Source organism: Schistocerca cancellata, chromosome 11 (assembly GCF_023864275.1).
Source record: "Schistocerca cancellata isolate TAMUIC-IGC-003103 chromosome 11, iqSchCanc2.1, whole genome shotgun sequence".
Taxonomy (NCBI): Eukaryota; Metazoa; Arthropoda; class Insecta; order Orthoptera; family Acrididae; genus Schistocerca; species Schistocerca cancellata.
Window position 1 is genome coordinate 12,521,131 of NC_064636.1, and position 16,742 is coordinate 12,537,872.

At 42.7% G+C, this 16,742-nt stretch overlaps 1 protein-coding gene across 1 annotated transcript in view; it reads right to left on the reverse strand.

Annotated features, from left to right (window-relative positions):
- LOC126108819 (neuralized-like protein 4) overlaps positions 1–16,742 on the reverse strand; it is a 339,970-nt gene that overhangs the window by 228,133 nt on the left and 95,095 nt on the right. Inside the window, exons 6-8 of the mRNA XM_049914183.1 lie at positions 15,182–15,317; positions 11,652–11,852; positions 6,927–7,067 (exon numbers count right to left, since the gene is read on the reverse strand). Coding sequence (XP_049770140.1) covers positions 6,927–7,067; positions 11,652–11,852; positions 15,182–15,317 — 478 coding nt within the window. The remainder of the gene's footprint in view (positions 1–6,926; positions 7,068–11,651; positions 11,853–15,181; positions 15,318–16,742) is intronic.

Sequence of the window (16,742 nt, forward strand, 5' to 3'; positions counted from 1 at the left end):
TGTCACAAGTGGGGCACTTTTGGGGTTCTTCTGTGGAAGGTTCCGGGTTTGAGGAGATGAGGAAGTGGCTCTGGTTATTTGCTTCTGTACCAGGTCGGGAGGGTAGTTACGGGATGCAAAAGCTGTTTTCAGGTTGTTGGTGTAATGATTCAAGGATTCCGGACTGGAGCAGATTCGTTTGCCACGAAGACCTAGGCTGTAGGGAAGGGACCGTTTGATGTGGAATGGGTGGCAGCTGTCGTAATGGAGGTACTGTTGCTTGTTGGTGGGTTTGATGTGGACGGACGTGTGAAGCTGGCCATTGGACAGGTGGAGGTCAACATCAAGGAAAGTGGCATGGGATTTAGAGTAGGACCAGGTGAATCTGATGGAACCAAAGGAGTTGAGGTTGGAGAGGAAATTCTGGAGTTCTTCTTCACTGTGAGTCCAGATCATGAAAATGTCATCAATAAATCTGTACCAAACTTTGGGTTGGCAGGCCTGGGTAACCAAGAAGGCTTCCTCTAAGCGACCCATGAATAGGTTGGCGTACGAGGGAGCCATCCTGGTACCCATGGCTGTTCCCTTTAATTGTTGGTATGTCTGGCCTTCAAAAGTGAAGAAGTTGTGGGTCAGGATGAAGCTGGCTAAGGTAATGAGGAAAGAGGTTTTAGGTAGGGCGGCAGGTGATCGGCGTGAAAGGAAGTGCTCCATCGCAGCGAGGCCCTGGACATGCGGAATATTTGTGTATAAGGAAGTGGCATCAATGGTTACAAGGATGGTTTCCGGGGGTAAGAGACTGGGTAGGGATTCCAGGCGTTCGAGAAAGTGGTTGGCGTCTTTGATGAAGGATGGGAGACTGCATGTAATGGGTTGAAGGTGTTGATCTACGTAGGCAGAGATGCGTTCTGTGGGGGCTTGGTAACCAGCTACAATGGGACGGCCGGGATGATTGGGTTTGTGAATTTTGGGAAGAAGGTAGAAGGTAGGGGTGTGGGGTGTTGGTGGGGTCAGGAGGTTGATGGAGTCAGGTGAAAGGTTTTGTAGGGGGCCTATGGTTCTGAGGATTCCTTGAAGCTCTTCGTGGCAAACGAATCTGCTCCAGTCCGGAATCCTTGAACCACTACACCAACAACCTGAAAACAGCTTTTGCATCCCGTAACTACCCTCCCGACCTGGTACAGAAGCAAATAACCAGAGCCACTTCCTCATCTCCTCAAACCCGGAACCTTCCACAGAAGAACCCCAAAAGTGCCCCACTTGTGACAGGATACTTTCCGGGACTGGATCAGATTCTGAATGTGACTCTCCAGCAGGGATACGACTTCCTCAAATCCTGCCCTGAAATGAGATCCATCCTTCATGAAATCCTCCCCACTCCACCAAGAGTGTCTTTCCGCCGTCCACCTAACCTTCGTAACCTCTTAGTTCATCCCTATGAAATCCCCAAACCACCTTCCCTACCCTCTGGCTCCTACCCCTGTAACTGCCCCCGGTGTAAAACCTGTCCCATGCACCCTCCCACCACCACCTATTCCAGTCCTGTAACCCGGAAGGTGTACACGATCAAAGGCAGAGCCACGTGTGAAAGCACCCACGTGATTTACCAACTGACCTGCCTACATTGTGAAGCGTTCTATGTGGGAATGACCAGCAACAAACTGTCCATTCGCATGAATGGACACAGGCAGACAGTGTTTGTTGGTAATGAGGATCACCCTGTGGCTAAACATGCCTTGGTGCACGGCCAGCACATCTTGGCACAGTGTTACACCGTCCGGGTTATCTGGATACTTCCCACTAACACCAACCTGTCTGAACTCCGGAGATGGGAACTTGCCCTTCAGCATATCCTCTCTTCTCGCTATCCGCCAGGCCTCAATCTCCGCTAATTTCTAATTTCAATCTGCCGCCGCTCATACCTCACCTGTCTTTCAACATCATCTTTGCCTCTGTACTTCCGTCCCGACTGACATCTCTGCCCAAACTCTTTGCCTTTACAAATGTTTGCTTGTGTCTGTGTATATGCGGATGGATATGTGTGTGTGTGTGCGAGTGTATACCTGTCCTTTTTTCCCCCCTAAGGTAAGTCTTTCCGCTCCCGGGATTGGAATGACTCCTTACCCTCTCCCTTAAAACCCAAATCCTTTTGTCTTTCCCTCTCCTTCCCTCTTTCCTGACGAGGCAACCGTTGGTTGCGAAAGCTAGATTTTTTTGTGTATGTTTGTGTGTCTATCGACCTGCCATTGCTTTTGTTTGGTAAGTCTCATCATATATATATATATATATATATATATATATATATATATATATATATATATAATTGGGGAGGAGTTTGTGGCGCAGCTTGATTAGAAGAGGGGATCAGTTGCTATGAAACCATTATGAGGCATCGAGACAACACCAATTTAGTATTGGAGGACAGCGTGGAGGGTAAAAATCGTAGAGGGAGACCAAGAGATGAATACACTAAGCAGATTCAGAAGGTTGTAGGTTGCAGTAGGTACTGGGAGATGAAGAAGCTTGCACAGGATAGAGTGCACTGGTGATGTTAAAGTCTTGGAAATAGGTCCTACTTATTAGATATCTTGTTAGTACGTCAAGATAAATGATCCTTTAAGACACGATATATTTTCGTAACCGTGCTTTAGCTGTGAAGCTTTTATTCAAAAAATAATGTACAGGTGCAGTCTCAGCACCACTGTGTATATGCGGATGGATATGTGTGTGTGTGTGTGTGTGTGTGTGTGTGTGTGTGTGTGTGTGTGTGTGCGCGCGCGAGTATATACCTGTCCTTTTTTCCCCCCTAAGGTAAGTCTTTCCGCTCCTGGGACTGGAATGACTCCTTACCCTCTCCCTTAAAACCCACATCCTTTCGTCTTTCCCTCTCCTTCCCTCTTTCCTGATGAGGCAACAGTTTGTTGCGAAACCTTGAATTTTGTGTGTATGTTTGTGTTCGTTTGTGTGTCTGTCGACCTGCCAGCACTTTCATTTGGTAAGTCACATCATCTTTGTTTTTAGGTGTGTGTGTGTGTGTGTGTGTGTCTATATATATATATATATATATACCTAAAAACAAAGATGATGTGACTTACCAAATGAAAGTGCTGGCAGGTCGACAGACACACAAATGTGTGTATCGACCTGCCAGCGCTTTTGTTTGGTAAGTCTCATCATCTTTCTTTTTATATATATATATATATATATATATATATATATATATATATATATATGTCTGTGTATATGCGGATGGATATGTGTGTGTGTGTGCGCGAGTGTATACCTGTCCTTTTTCCCCCTAAGGTAAGTCTTTCCGCTCCCGGGATTGGAATGACTCCTTACCCTCTCCCTTAAAACCCATATCCTTTTGTCTTTCCTTCTCCTTCCCTCTTTCCTGACGAGGCAACCGTTGGTTGCGAAAGCCAGAATTTTGTGTGTATGTTTGTGTGTCTATCGACCTGCCAGCGCTTTTGTTTGGTAAGTCTCATCATCTTTCTTTTTAAATATATATATATATATATATATATATATATGGTTGTAATAGAAGGAAACATTCCACGAAGGAAAAATATATCTAAAAACAAAGATGATGTGACTTACCAAATGAAAGTGCTGGCAGGTCGACAGACACACAAACGAACACAAACATACACACAAAATTCAAGCTTTCGCAACAAACTGTTGCCTCTTTCCTGATGAGGCAACAGTTTGTTGCGAAAGCTTGAATTTTGTGTGTATGTTTGTGTTCGTTTGTGTGTCTGTCGACCTGCCAGCACTTTCATTTGGTAAGTCACATCATCTTTGTTTTTAGATATATATATATATATATATATATATATATATATATATATATATATATTGCCCTTTCTTGTTAACAGTATCGGCTTATTCCCAAGAATAAGCATCTTTCCCTCAGTTAATACTCGGCAGGAATCCAACCTGCATTTGGATCGGACTTCCTTAACTCTTATGCAGAAAGGTGTGCAGTATACTGCTGCATCCATTTTCAATAAGCTACCACAAGAATTCAAAAGTCTTAGCAGTAATCCATACGCTTTCAAATTGAAACTGAAGAGTTTCCTCATGGGTCACTCTTTCTATTCTGTTGAGGAGTTACTTGAAAAATTAAGCTGATTCTTATGTTATATTTATGACTCAACTTTTTTTTGGGTTCATAAACATTTTATTTTTATCTGTAATTACTTTTATGGGTTAATTTCAGGTACTGACACGTTCCAGGACCTTGGAGATTTGCTCCTCAATTTGGTTCTACGGAACTTGACGTGTCAATAAGCAAATAAATCACAATCTGTAATGCTACCAATTCATTTATGCTCCCTGTTTGAGATATACGTGCCGTAACTGCAGCAAATACAGGTCCTCGGAAAAATTCAAAGTACATTCTTTTGTAAACTTGCAAAGGACATTCCGAATAACCTGCTTCAGGTCACTTTTTAACAGTGTTCGTGTTCGTTATTCACAACAGAGCCAGAACCAGTATCAGCCATTTTCACTCTGCCTACTAACAGCGTGACAATCAGACCACAATGGTGCAGAGACTGCACCTGTACATTATTTTTTGAATAAAAGCTTCACAGCTAAAGCACAGTTACGAAAATATATCGTGTCTTAAAGGATCATTTATCTTGACGTACTAACAAGATATCTAATAAGTAGGACCTATTTCCAAGACTTTAACATCACCAGTGCACTCTATCCTGTGCAAGCTGCTTCATCTCCCAGTACCTACTGCAACCTACAACCTTCTGAATCTGCTTAGTGTATTCATCTCTTGGTCTCCCTCTACGATTTTTACCCTCCACGCTGCCCTCCAATACTAAATTGGTGTTGTCTCGATGCCTCATAATGGTTTCATAGCAACTGATCCCCTCTTCTAGTCAAGCTGCGCCACAAACTCCTCCCCAATTCTATTCAGTACCTCATTGATAGTTACGTGATCTACCCATCTAATCACAGCATTTTTTTGTACCACCATAATTCAAAAGCTTCTATTCCCTTCTTGTCTTAACTGTTTATTGTCCATGTTTCCCTTCCATACATGGCTACACTCCATACAAATACTTTCAGAAGAGACTTCCAAACAGTTAACTCTATACTCGATTTTAACAAATTCCTCTTCATCAGAAACGCTTTCCTTGCCATTGCCAGTCTACATTTGATATCCTCTCTACTTCGACCATCATCAGTTATTTTGCTCCCCAAATAGCAAAACTCCTTTATTACTTTAAGTGTCTCATTTCCTAACCTAATTCCCTCAGCATCACCCGACATAATTCGACTACATTCCATTATCCTCGTTTTGCTTTTGTTGACTTTCATCTTATATCCTCCTTTCAAGACACAGTGCATTCCGTACAGCTGTCATTCCAAGTCTTTGGCTGTCTCTGACAGAATTACAGTGTTATTGGCAAACCTCAAGGTTTTTGTTTCTTCTGCATGGATTTTAATTCCTACATAGTATAGGCGTAAAAATTCTCTGTTTGAAGTGTCCCCCCCCTCAATTTCAGAATGGAGTTTTATACTCTGGTGCAAAAAGTTACACAAATACCGAGTTTGAAACTTGTACTAGTATATGACGTCAAGCCATCATTTGTCATCGTTAACAAAAATCACAACAAGTACTTTACTGATTTGCTTCAAATGTTTACCCGATACTCTGAAATATGGAGGAAAATTGTCTATACATTTATTTAAGAAATATATGTAATGGGGAAATGTTGTTGGCAGAAACATTTGAAACGTTCTTGGCTGCTGTACTTCCACTTTTTATATTATACATTAATTAATATTCAGACGGACCCGGAATGTATATACTTTTAAACAACAATGTACACATTTTCTGTTAAAACTGACTGTGTGAAAGAAAATGCTGTTCTGTTCTGTAAAAATAAGTGCTTTCATTTTTTTTCCTGCAGCCAGTTTTAACTATGATAGCTGGAGACCTAATCAATGAGACAAATTGTTTCTCCCATATATATTCTTTCTCCTTATGTACCATTTGAAACATAAATTATATACACAACAATGTGCTGTTTTGTGCTCTTCCTCTCTGCAAGTTTCACAGAAAACAGGAAAGTAGTATTTACGGTTTATCGGCTTATAATTAGAATACTACTGCAAAATCTGAATCATCCGTAACTTGCAGCCTGATAGGTATCTCTCACACCCGATGAAAATCAATGATTGCAAGCAATTTACCCATTCATTTTAACTGACTTTAATTCCCAACCATACATATTTACCAAATGTGAAGCATTGCCGAGGTCACCAGTATTGGATAAAAACGGCAACTGAGTAGCATAGGAGACGGGACACATAGTCGGACGTGTTCCATATGCCTCGAGAGACTCCTCCACTGTGGGATTTACATTAACCCTGTGACACAGGTAACTTTCTGATATTTCCATACAAATTTGCACGGCATTTTTATTCAATAATTACAGTAGCTGTAAGGACAGAATTAAAAAAACGTAACAAGTGAACAAAAAACTTTAGACTTGATATTTAATTGAAATTTAATGTAAATGGTGCAGGAAATGCAAAAATCACGTACAATAATATGAAAGCACAATAAACTTATAAATAATTTTTGAAACAGCTGTATATCTTGAAGCAAGGTTCCATACACAAGCTCAGGAATACGGTTTAAAAAACTGCCAGTACAAGAAGGTATATATGTAGTATTTAAGTGGGACTCGAGAATACGTAAAATGGGCTCCTGGCTTTCAGACACGAAAATGGCAACCGCCAATATTGCGGAACGACAGAAAGAGATCTGATAAGAAAATAGCAGCATATAGCATTCTGGAGCAACAAAATAGTATTTGAAGCGAAAATCGCGACTTCCGACGTGCAGACGGGGCAGAAATTACGAATCGCCTGCGGCCGGAGGGTCGAGACGGCGCACGAGAGAGATCGAGCCGCACCTTGACAGTCATCCCGTAGAGGTCGACGACGCCCCAGACGCGGGATGGCACCTTGCTGGCGGCCACGCCCTGGTCCAGCCCGTTGATGAAGTAGTGCAGGTTGCCGTTCGCCTTGCGCACCATGCCGATGCGGTCGCCCTCCTGTGGAAATTTACGGCATTCCGTGAGCCGAAACTGCACAGACACACGAGACAGTGTTCTGGAGTAACTTCTGTGACGTTAAATCAGTGCACGGAGCAAGCAGTAAGGGGCACTAGTTACTAGTTTCGATAAGGAATTGGAGTTGAGGGAGCAGAATTAAATTTTAATAGGAATGTAGAAAAATCGTAACTTATGCTATTTTACAGTTTCAAATGTTTCCAGAAACATAAAAAAGATAACGCTTGTGGAATTTTTGGTACAGCGATTGGTTCCTCTCCGGCGAGTCGTACCGACCCGGTGGGAATACGAGATGGGGAAATTCTTCCAACTGATGAAAAAACTGTAAGTAGCATGTAACACAAAAGTCACTTAACGAATGTGGGAAACGACATCGAGGCAGTACACACGAGGCATTCTTTCTGTTTAGAAACAGCAGAATGTAGCCGATTTGGGTCGGTGTTCTTTACTATCTGTAAATCGAATTTTGTGTCGCACGGTACACAATGCACTTAGGTAAATTGAAAATTCGTCACTAGTGCATTATAGCGCAATGCAACAAAATGAACAAAGTAAGCACGAAAACAATCAACTGTTACAGTACACTGAGAAACAATTTCCCTTCTCACGAAGACACAGTGCCACATCACACATCGAGCACCCCGTGCGGGACTGTGCTTTCGCACAGAGCTCGCACCTCTGTCTGTTGCTACTGTCAGCCTGATCATTAATGGGTGCAGGACAACTTTTGCATTCTGAAGTAATGCACTGGCTATTTCCAGCTGAAAGGGGAGCACAGGCATCAGTTATTCCTTCAGCTATTGACACTGTCGTTTCTAAAGAAGTCTAGCATTGACAACAAACGTCCATAAGATAAAAGATGATTCTGAGAAAGTATCTTCTTGCCCTGATATTTATTCTGTACACTGAACAAGCATATCCAGAAGATTAAAACCCTCCACGAATTTACTGTACTTTCTGACAGTAACGGCTTGCTCACACTGATATAAGCTTTTTCTTTAACTGACCATCTTTTCACAGTATCCAAGGGCTGAACCCTAGCGTAAAGCGACATTAGGTGCACATTTCTATTGTCAAACCACTTGACACAAGCTATACAATTCTCTGCATCTATTTTGCCCTGTTTTCTTACGATTTTTCTCTGAGCTCGGGATAGGCCCCGCCACTGTACTGGACATAACTTTGCAGCATGTCTGTATACCCCTTTTCCTCAGAGCTACTAAAAATTGATGCGAGGAAGTCTGTTTTTTATGGTCAGATACAACTTGTGACAATACCACCACTAATTCCCAGGCTGCTATGGCAATGCCTTTTCCTACATACTTCACATTTCAAAGTTGTGCAGTATGTCACTGCTGCTGCTTTTTGCAAGTAATTTTATTCCCCACTTACGAGGTTTATTTTTCACAAAATGCTTCAGTGAAGAGTGTCCTTTGAAAGGAATAATTATTTCATCTACAATCAGATATTCATCAATTCCTACTTTTTTTAGATTTTGTTCTAAGACAGTGATAAACGGGCAAACTCTGAAAAGCCTACTGTGATTTGGCTCGTCTCTCGGCAGAAGATTACCATTATTTACAAAATTAATGTAGTTTGCAGGTTGTCAAACTTAGACATAACCTCTGAAATTATTTCAACGTTTCTATGTTCAGTCCAGTAGAAGTTATAGGAAGGAAGTATCCCAAAAAGTTTCTCCGTTTCTCACAAATTAGTAATTTTACTGTTTAGTATTTTTGGGGTTACATACATACTTGTTTCTTGAGCAATCTGTGCTAACATGTCATCAGGAAAAAAGAATTTGCAAGTACTATATGGCTATCAATTCTTCATAAGGTTTTGAAAAACTTGCATTGCACTGTGTGTCAAAGTCAGAGAAATCACGGTCCCAACTTTTCCATATTACTGTAATTGTCGTATTTTTATTATGGACCTTTCAGCTTGCGGAACATCATTCAAGTCAGCTGTCTCATTAGAAACATTAGCATCATTCTGCTGTCACTGGACAATATTCCATGACCCCAGCACAGCTCTCATTATTAATTGTGTCTTGCGATTCCAAGTTTTCAATTTGCCCATCTGAAAATTTCAAAAATACCTCATCAGACAGCTCACCATTCAGAAGTTACTCCAGGGTCTCCGTCTCCAATAATTTACACAGTAAACAAAGTTATTAATTTGTGTGTGATTTTTTGCACACAATCACATTTACCGTGCTGCTTGCAGACAGCTATCACCTTCTCCCAGGGGCCATACGGACCCAATGTTTTATAAACCTCTAACAGAACAAACTACACTGAAGCACCAAAGAAACTGGTATAGGCACACATATCCAAATACAGAGATATGTAAACAGGCAGAATACGGCGCTGCAGTCAGCAATGCCTATGTAAGACATTAAGTGTCTAGTGCAGTTATTAGATCACTTACTGCTGCTACAATGGCAAGGTGGTATCAAGATATAAGTGAGTTTGAACGTAATGTTATACTTGGCAGTGAGTTTGAACGTAATGTTATACTTGGCACACGAGCTACGGGACACAGCATCTCAGAGGTAGCGATTTACCCGTATGACCATTTCACGAGTGTACTGTGAATATCAGGAATCTGGTAGAGCATCAAATCTCCGACATTGCTGCAGCTGGAAAAAAATCCTGCAGGAGCGGGATCAGCAACGACTGAAGAGAATCATTCAACGTGATCGAAGCACAAAGCCTTCTGCAAATTGTTGCAGATTTCAATGCTGGGCCATCAAAAAGTGTGAGCGTGTGAACCATTCAATGAAACATGATTGATAGGGGTTTTCTGAGCCAAAGATCCAGCTCTCCCTGCTACTCAATCCTGTCCAAGCCTCTTCATCTCCCAGTACCTGCTGCAATCTAAATCCATCTAAATGTGCTTGGTGTATCCATCTCTTGGTCTGCCTCTACAAATTTTACCCTCCACCATTCCCTCCAATACTAAATTGGTGATCCCTTGATGCCTCAGAATGTGTCCTACCAACTGACACCTCCCTTGAATCTAGTTGTGCCACAAATTTCTTTTCACCATAATTTTACTCAGTGCCTCCTCATTAGTTACTTCATCTACCCATCTAATCTTCAGCATTCTTCTGTAGCACCACATTTCGAAAGCTTTGATTCTTACGCTTTCCTTGCCATTGCCAGTCTACATTTTATATCCTCTTTACTTCGACCATCATCAGTTATTTTGCTCCCCAAATAGCAAAACTCCTTTACTACTTTCAGTGCGTCATTTCCTAATCTACTTCCCTCAGCATCACCTGACTTAATTCAACTACTTTCCATTATCCTCATTTTGCTTTTGTTGATGTTCATCCTATACCCTCCTTTCAAAACACTGTCCATTCCGTTCAGCTGCTCTTCCAGGTTCTTTGCTGTCTCTGACAGAATAACAATGTCATGGGCCAACCTCAAAGTTTTTATTTCTTCCCCATGGATTTTAATTCCTATTCCAAAGTTTTCTTTTCTTTCCTTTACTGCTTGCTCAATATACAGATTGAATACCATTGGGGATAGCCTACAACCCTGTCTCATTCCCTTCCCAACCACTTATTCCCTTTCGTGCCCCTTGACTCTTATAACTGTCGTATGGTTTCTGTACAAGTTGTAAACTGGCTTTTGCTCCCTGTATTTTACCCCTGCCACCTTTCAATTTGAAAGAGTATTCCCATCAAAATTGTCAAAAGCTTTCTCTAAGGCTACAAATGCTATAAATGTAGGTTTGTCTTTTCTTAACCTATCTTCTAAGAAGTCGTAGGGTCAGTACTGCCTTGTCTCTTTCAACATTACCATGGAATCCAAACTGGTCTTCCCCGAGGTCGGCTTCTATCAATTTTTCCATTCGTCTGTAAAGAATTCGCGATAGTATTTGGCAGCCGTGACTTATTAAGGTGATAGTTCGGTAATTTTCACATCTGTCAACACCTGCTTTCTTTGGGATTTGAATTATTATATTCTTCTTGAAGTCTGAGGGTATTTTGCTTGTCTCATACATCTTGCACACACCAGATGAAAGAGTTTTGTCATGGCTGACTCTCCCAAGGCTGTCAGTAGTTCTAATGGAATGTTGTCTACTCCCAGGGCCTTGTTTCGACTTAGGTCTTTGAGTGCTATGTCAAATTCTTCAAGCAGTATCAAATCTCCCATTTGATCTTCATCTTCATCCTTTTTCATCTCCATAATACTGCCCTGAAGTACATCGCACTTGTATAGACCCTCTATACACTCCTTCCACCATTCAGCTTTTCTTCTTTGCTCAGCGTGATTTGCATTCACTTACACATGCAACTTACTATAGCTCTTAGCCTAATTCTCACTTCTCTTACTGCAGCTAACCTGACGACCTTTTAAATGATACCGCACATGACATAATAAATGTGCAAAATGCTATTGTGGTCGTTTCATTAATATCAAATGGGGGTGGCCGAGAAAAGGTAGTTATTCCGCAACATACCGTAGAAGGGCCACTAGCGAGGCTTCGAACGGTGGAAATAAGGCAGCTCCGATAGTGCCGAGCCGTATTCTCGAGCCTCGAGATACTCACCCACAGCTCGTCCAGGTTGAACTCGCCGTACTCGCGACGCGTTCCTTTCCCGTTGGTGAGGATCCCGCTGCCGGACATCATGGTGGTGCCCGTACGCAGGTTCGTCATGGTGGCGGGGAACGCCAGGGCGGCCGGGTCGTGCGTCGTCACGCCCACCTCGATGCTGCCGGACCACTTGTCCACCAGCCGGTCGATGCGGATCTGCGGCAGAAAGTGCGCCCTCAGCTCAGCACCGACTCCGCAGCTGCACTGCCCTGGAGATTGCGTGTTCCCCCAGCTTGCAGTGCGACTGCACTGCTTTCACTGAGGCGCGACTCCACAAATTTTGCTAACTGGTCAGAGAAAAAACAGAATATGAACGAGGAAACAATTTTCACAATGTTCTGCGAGTATTTTTTATTACATCTCTAACTGGTTTTCATCCTCTCAGACCACAGTCAGATGACAACTGAAAGACACACAAATTACTGAGACATTAGCAATACCAATACAGTGTGTCTGCAAAGGGAGATGTTACATTTTTCCTTTGTTACAAGACATCTGGCTGTACACCCTGAGCTGCCCATAAATATACTGTGATTAATTTAAAAGGCTTTTTGGTGTATTTCTGAGTGATGATTTCAGATAAATTATGGAAAATGTCAAATCAGATGCAGTTTTTACATATATTGAGCATTTCTGTGAGGTATGCAAACTGTAGCTTTGTCAACTCTACCATCTCGTGACCAAGATGTATGAGACAGGCAAAATACCGTCAGACTTAAAGAAGAATATAATAATTCCAATCCCAAAGAAAGCAGGTGTTGACAGATGTGAAAATTACCGAACAATCAGTTTAATAAGTCACAGCTGCAAAATACTAACGCGAATTCTTTACAGACAAATGGAAAAACTTGTACAAGCTGACCTCGGGGAAGATCAGTTTGGATTCTGTAGAAATGTTGGAACACATGAGGCAATACTGACCCTACGACTTATCTTAGAAGAAAGATTAAGGAAAGGCAAACCTACGTTTCTAGCATTTGTAGACTTAGAGAAAGCTTTTGACAATGTTGACTGGAATACTCTCTTTCAAATTTTAAAGGTGGCAGGGGTAAAATACAGGGAGCAAAAGGCTATTTACAATTTGTACAGAAACCAGATGGCAGTTATAAGAGTCGAGGGCATGAAAGGGAAGCAGTGGTTGGGAAGGGAGTGAGACAGGGTTGTAGTCTCTCCCCAATGTTATTCAATCTGTATATTGAGCAAGCAGTAAAGGAAACAAAAGAAAAATGCGGAGTAGGTATTAAAATCCATGGAGAAGAAATAAAAACTTTGAGGTTCGCTGATGACATTGTAATTCTGTCAGAGACAGCAAAGGACTTGCAAGAGCAGTTGAACGGAATGGACAGTGTCTTGAAAGGAGGATATAAGATGAACATCAATAAAAGCAAAACGAGGATAATGGAATGTAGTTGAATTAAGTCGGGTGATGCTGAGGGAATTAGATTAGGAAATTAGACACTTAAAGTAGTAAAGGAGTTTTGCTATTTGGGGAGCAAAATAACTGATGATGGTTGAAGTAAAGAGGATATAAAATGTAGACTGGCAATGGGAAGGAAAGCGTTTCTGAAGAAGAGAAATTTGTTAACATCGAGTATAGATTTAGGTGTCAGGAAGTCGTTTCTGAAAGTATTTGTATGGAGTGTAGCCATGTATGGAAGTGAAACATGGACGATAACTAGTTTGGACAAGAAGAGAATAGAAGCTTTCGAAATGTGGTGCTACAGAAGAATGCTGAAGATTAGACGGGTAGATCACATAACTAATGAGGAGGTATTGAATAGGATTGGGGAGAAGAGAAGTTTGTGGCACAACTTGACCAGAAGAAGGGATTGGTTGGTAGGACATGTTCTGAGGCATCAAGGGATCACCAATTTAGTATTGGGGGTTCAGCGTGGAGGGTAAAAATCGTAGGGGGAGAGCAAGAGATGAATACACTAAGCAGATTCAGAAGGATGTAGGTTGCAGTGAGTACTGGGAGATGAAGCAGCTTGCACAGGATAGAGTAGCATGGCGAGCTGCATCAAACCAGTCGCAGGACTGAAGACTCCAACAACAAAGCTTTGTCAAACAACAAAGCTTTGTCAAACAACACAGCTTTGTCAAACAACACAGCTTTGTCAAACAACACAGCTTTGTCAAACAACACAGCTTTGTCAAACAACACAGCTTTGTCAAACAACACAGCTTTGTCAAACAACAGAAAATCCAGGGTGGAATGTAACAATACTATGAAAAGGAAATTTGCTACTCACCAAACAACAGAGATGCAAATTCACAGACAGGCACAACAAAAAGACCATCACAATATAAGTTTTCAATCAACGAGGCCTTTGTTGAAAATAGGTGACACAGACACACTGTGTGTGTGTGTGTGTGTGTGTTTTTTATTTTATTGTGTCTATCAACATACCAGCACTTTCTCATTTGGTAAGTTAAAGCATCTTTGTTTTTTACACACACACACACACACACACACACACACACACACACACACAGGGTGTTTATAAATGAATATCGGGGTTTTAACACTTTATAATATTTATTACATTAAACTTACAGCTATAAATGATACGTAAAATGAAAGAGCAACTCAAACAGTTTAACCAAGAACCTTATAAATGTTGAATGTGAACACCATTTGTCACACGGCACACACCAGGTCTATAGCCAAGCGCCGGACAGGCCGCAAGGGACCCAATGACAGGGCTCGCTTTGCACGGCCTCCACGTTCACCCGACACGACACCGTGCGATTTTTTCCTGTGGGGCTTCACCGAGGATCGTGTGTACGTTCCTCCGCTACCAGCAGACCTCCCCGAATTAAGAAAGCGGACTGAAGCAGCTGTTGCTATCATCACTGAAGACACACTTATGAACGTTTGGGAATAACTCAGCTACAACATTTAGAAGGTTCTCGGTAAAACTGTTCGAGTTGCTCTTTCATTTGACATATAATTTATAAATGTAAGTTTAATATATTAAATATTATGAAGTGTTAAAGCCCCGACACTCATTTGTAAACACCCGGTATATATAAAAAAATGGCCACTAATTTTCTTTTTTATGTCGTCAGCCGTGCACCTGGGCCGTGTCTCATGGCTAGTGACCTCTGCAGTTTCTTTGTAGCTCTCTGGTCTTCTTAATCTAATGTCGTTAAGTGCCTCATCAGCTCCATACATTTTTATTTATTTCGTAGTCGACGGCGCGCACGAATTATAATTCGCAGCCACGTTTACAAACACACTACCGGTGACAGGAAGCTGCAGCGACGCTAGCAATCCGAGTGGTAACATTTCACACTGCAGCGAACAGAAGACGAGCGGATTTTACGACCGAATCTACGGCGAGGCTCGAGGTCGGATCGTATTCGTCTGAGGACGGGCGAGATTTGACAGAGTCCCCTATTACACCGTCAAACTCCTTCGACACAAATATTTGACGTACCAACTTCGACAGAGAAATACGACGGTGTAATACCGGACTTACCTCGAAGAGCTCGTCGTCGTGCAGGGGGCGGTGCGTCATGACGACGCCGTTGTTGAACTCGTCGAGCGGCCGCCTCCTCTCCGCGCTGCGACCGCCGCAGGAGATGCGCACCAGGCTGCCGCAGCGCTCGTGGAACCTGTGGGCACCTGCGGTCAGCCTGACGGTGGACGGCACCGGTAATCTTCAGCTAAGAAGGCCCAGCTGAGCCGTACACTGTGCACGTATAGCCCAGCTGCGAACACGCAAAAGTCCTACAGAACTGGAGCAGACGCAACCTGCCCGTTCCCTGAGACCCGTGGCAGAGGCACTTTACGATCTGAAAACCCGTCTTTGCAGGCCACTCCTCTAATCTCTGAATCGTAAGCTGCAATTGACAGGTCGCTGTTGCTACACTGGAGGAGGAGCAGAAAACTGCAAAATCTTCCACAAATACGGAGCACTTTACAGGACTCCCTACTGGTGATGGCAAAGAGGGCAACACTTAAAAACACTGCCCCGAGGGACAACATTCTCCTGCTCGAAACGACCCGACAGTACGTCACCGACTCGGGTCCTACAAAACTGCCGACACGGGAAGGACCGTACGGAGACGGGGAGGCAGCCGCGGGTGTCACGTCGACGGAGTTGGGCGAGAATACTGCGTCTCCGAGCCGTGTCGTACGTTTTATCGATACAGAAGAAAGCGCGGATACGGTGACGTTCACGTAGGAAAGACTGCCGAATAGCCGCCTCCGGCAGAGTCGGGTTGTCGAGAGGGGACCTAAATCTCCGGAACCCGCACCGAGAAACTGCCCGGTCTACCGACCCGGCCGGATGACGGTTAACCGCGCACTCCAGGGTCTTTCCTTCGCAGCTCGTCGAGGTGACACTCCGGTAACTGCCGGGACCGAGGAGGTGTGCCGGAATTGCCTGTCTGCACTAGTCGGGGAAGTTGCCGGTCTGCTACACACGATTAAAATATTATACAGGTCTCTCCCAGTTACAGTATTATGAGACACACAAAGTGCCTAATCCGCCTCCCACGCGGAAAAGGGAAGACTCAGTCCGCCTCGCCTCTCTATGGCAGCAAAGAAGAAAATTTGTTTTGGAAAGATCTTTGATGTGCAGAAACGTGAGTTGCATATTTTCATATTACGATACACCACATATTTTCACATTACGAGAGTATAAATTACAATTCTACCAAACACAGCACTTTAGTTTGCGAAGCATTGAAATAGAGATTGCAATATACTATTGTAAGCCAATGATAGCTCACTTCACATCATCTCGGCAGCCAATGGCAGCAGATATTCAGTGCATAGGACACGTGATGTAGTCAGCTAATAGCAACATCACTGTTAAGTAGCGTGAACACACAAATAGAAAGAGTTTGCGGTTTAAATTAATGTACACAGAGTAGCTACAAGAAACACTTAATTTTCACTTATAATATTGGTCTTTAAGATTAATAAGCTACAAGAAAAGCTAAGCTTTCACGTATAACTTCGGTCTTTTTAACGAGTGTCACACTTTACAATACACACACGAATGTGCTAGTAAAAATTTGGGTTCGTTTCGA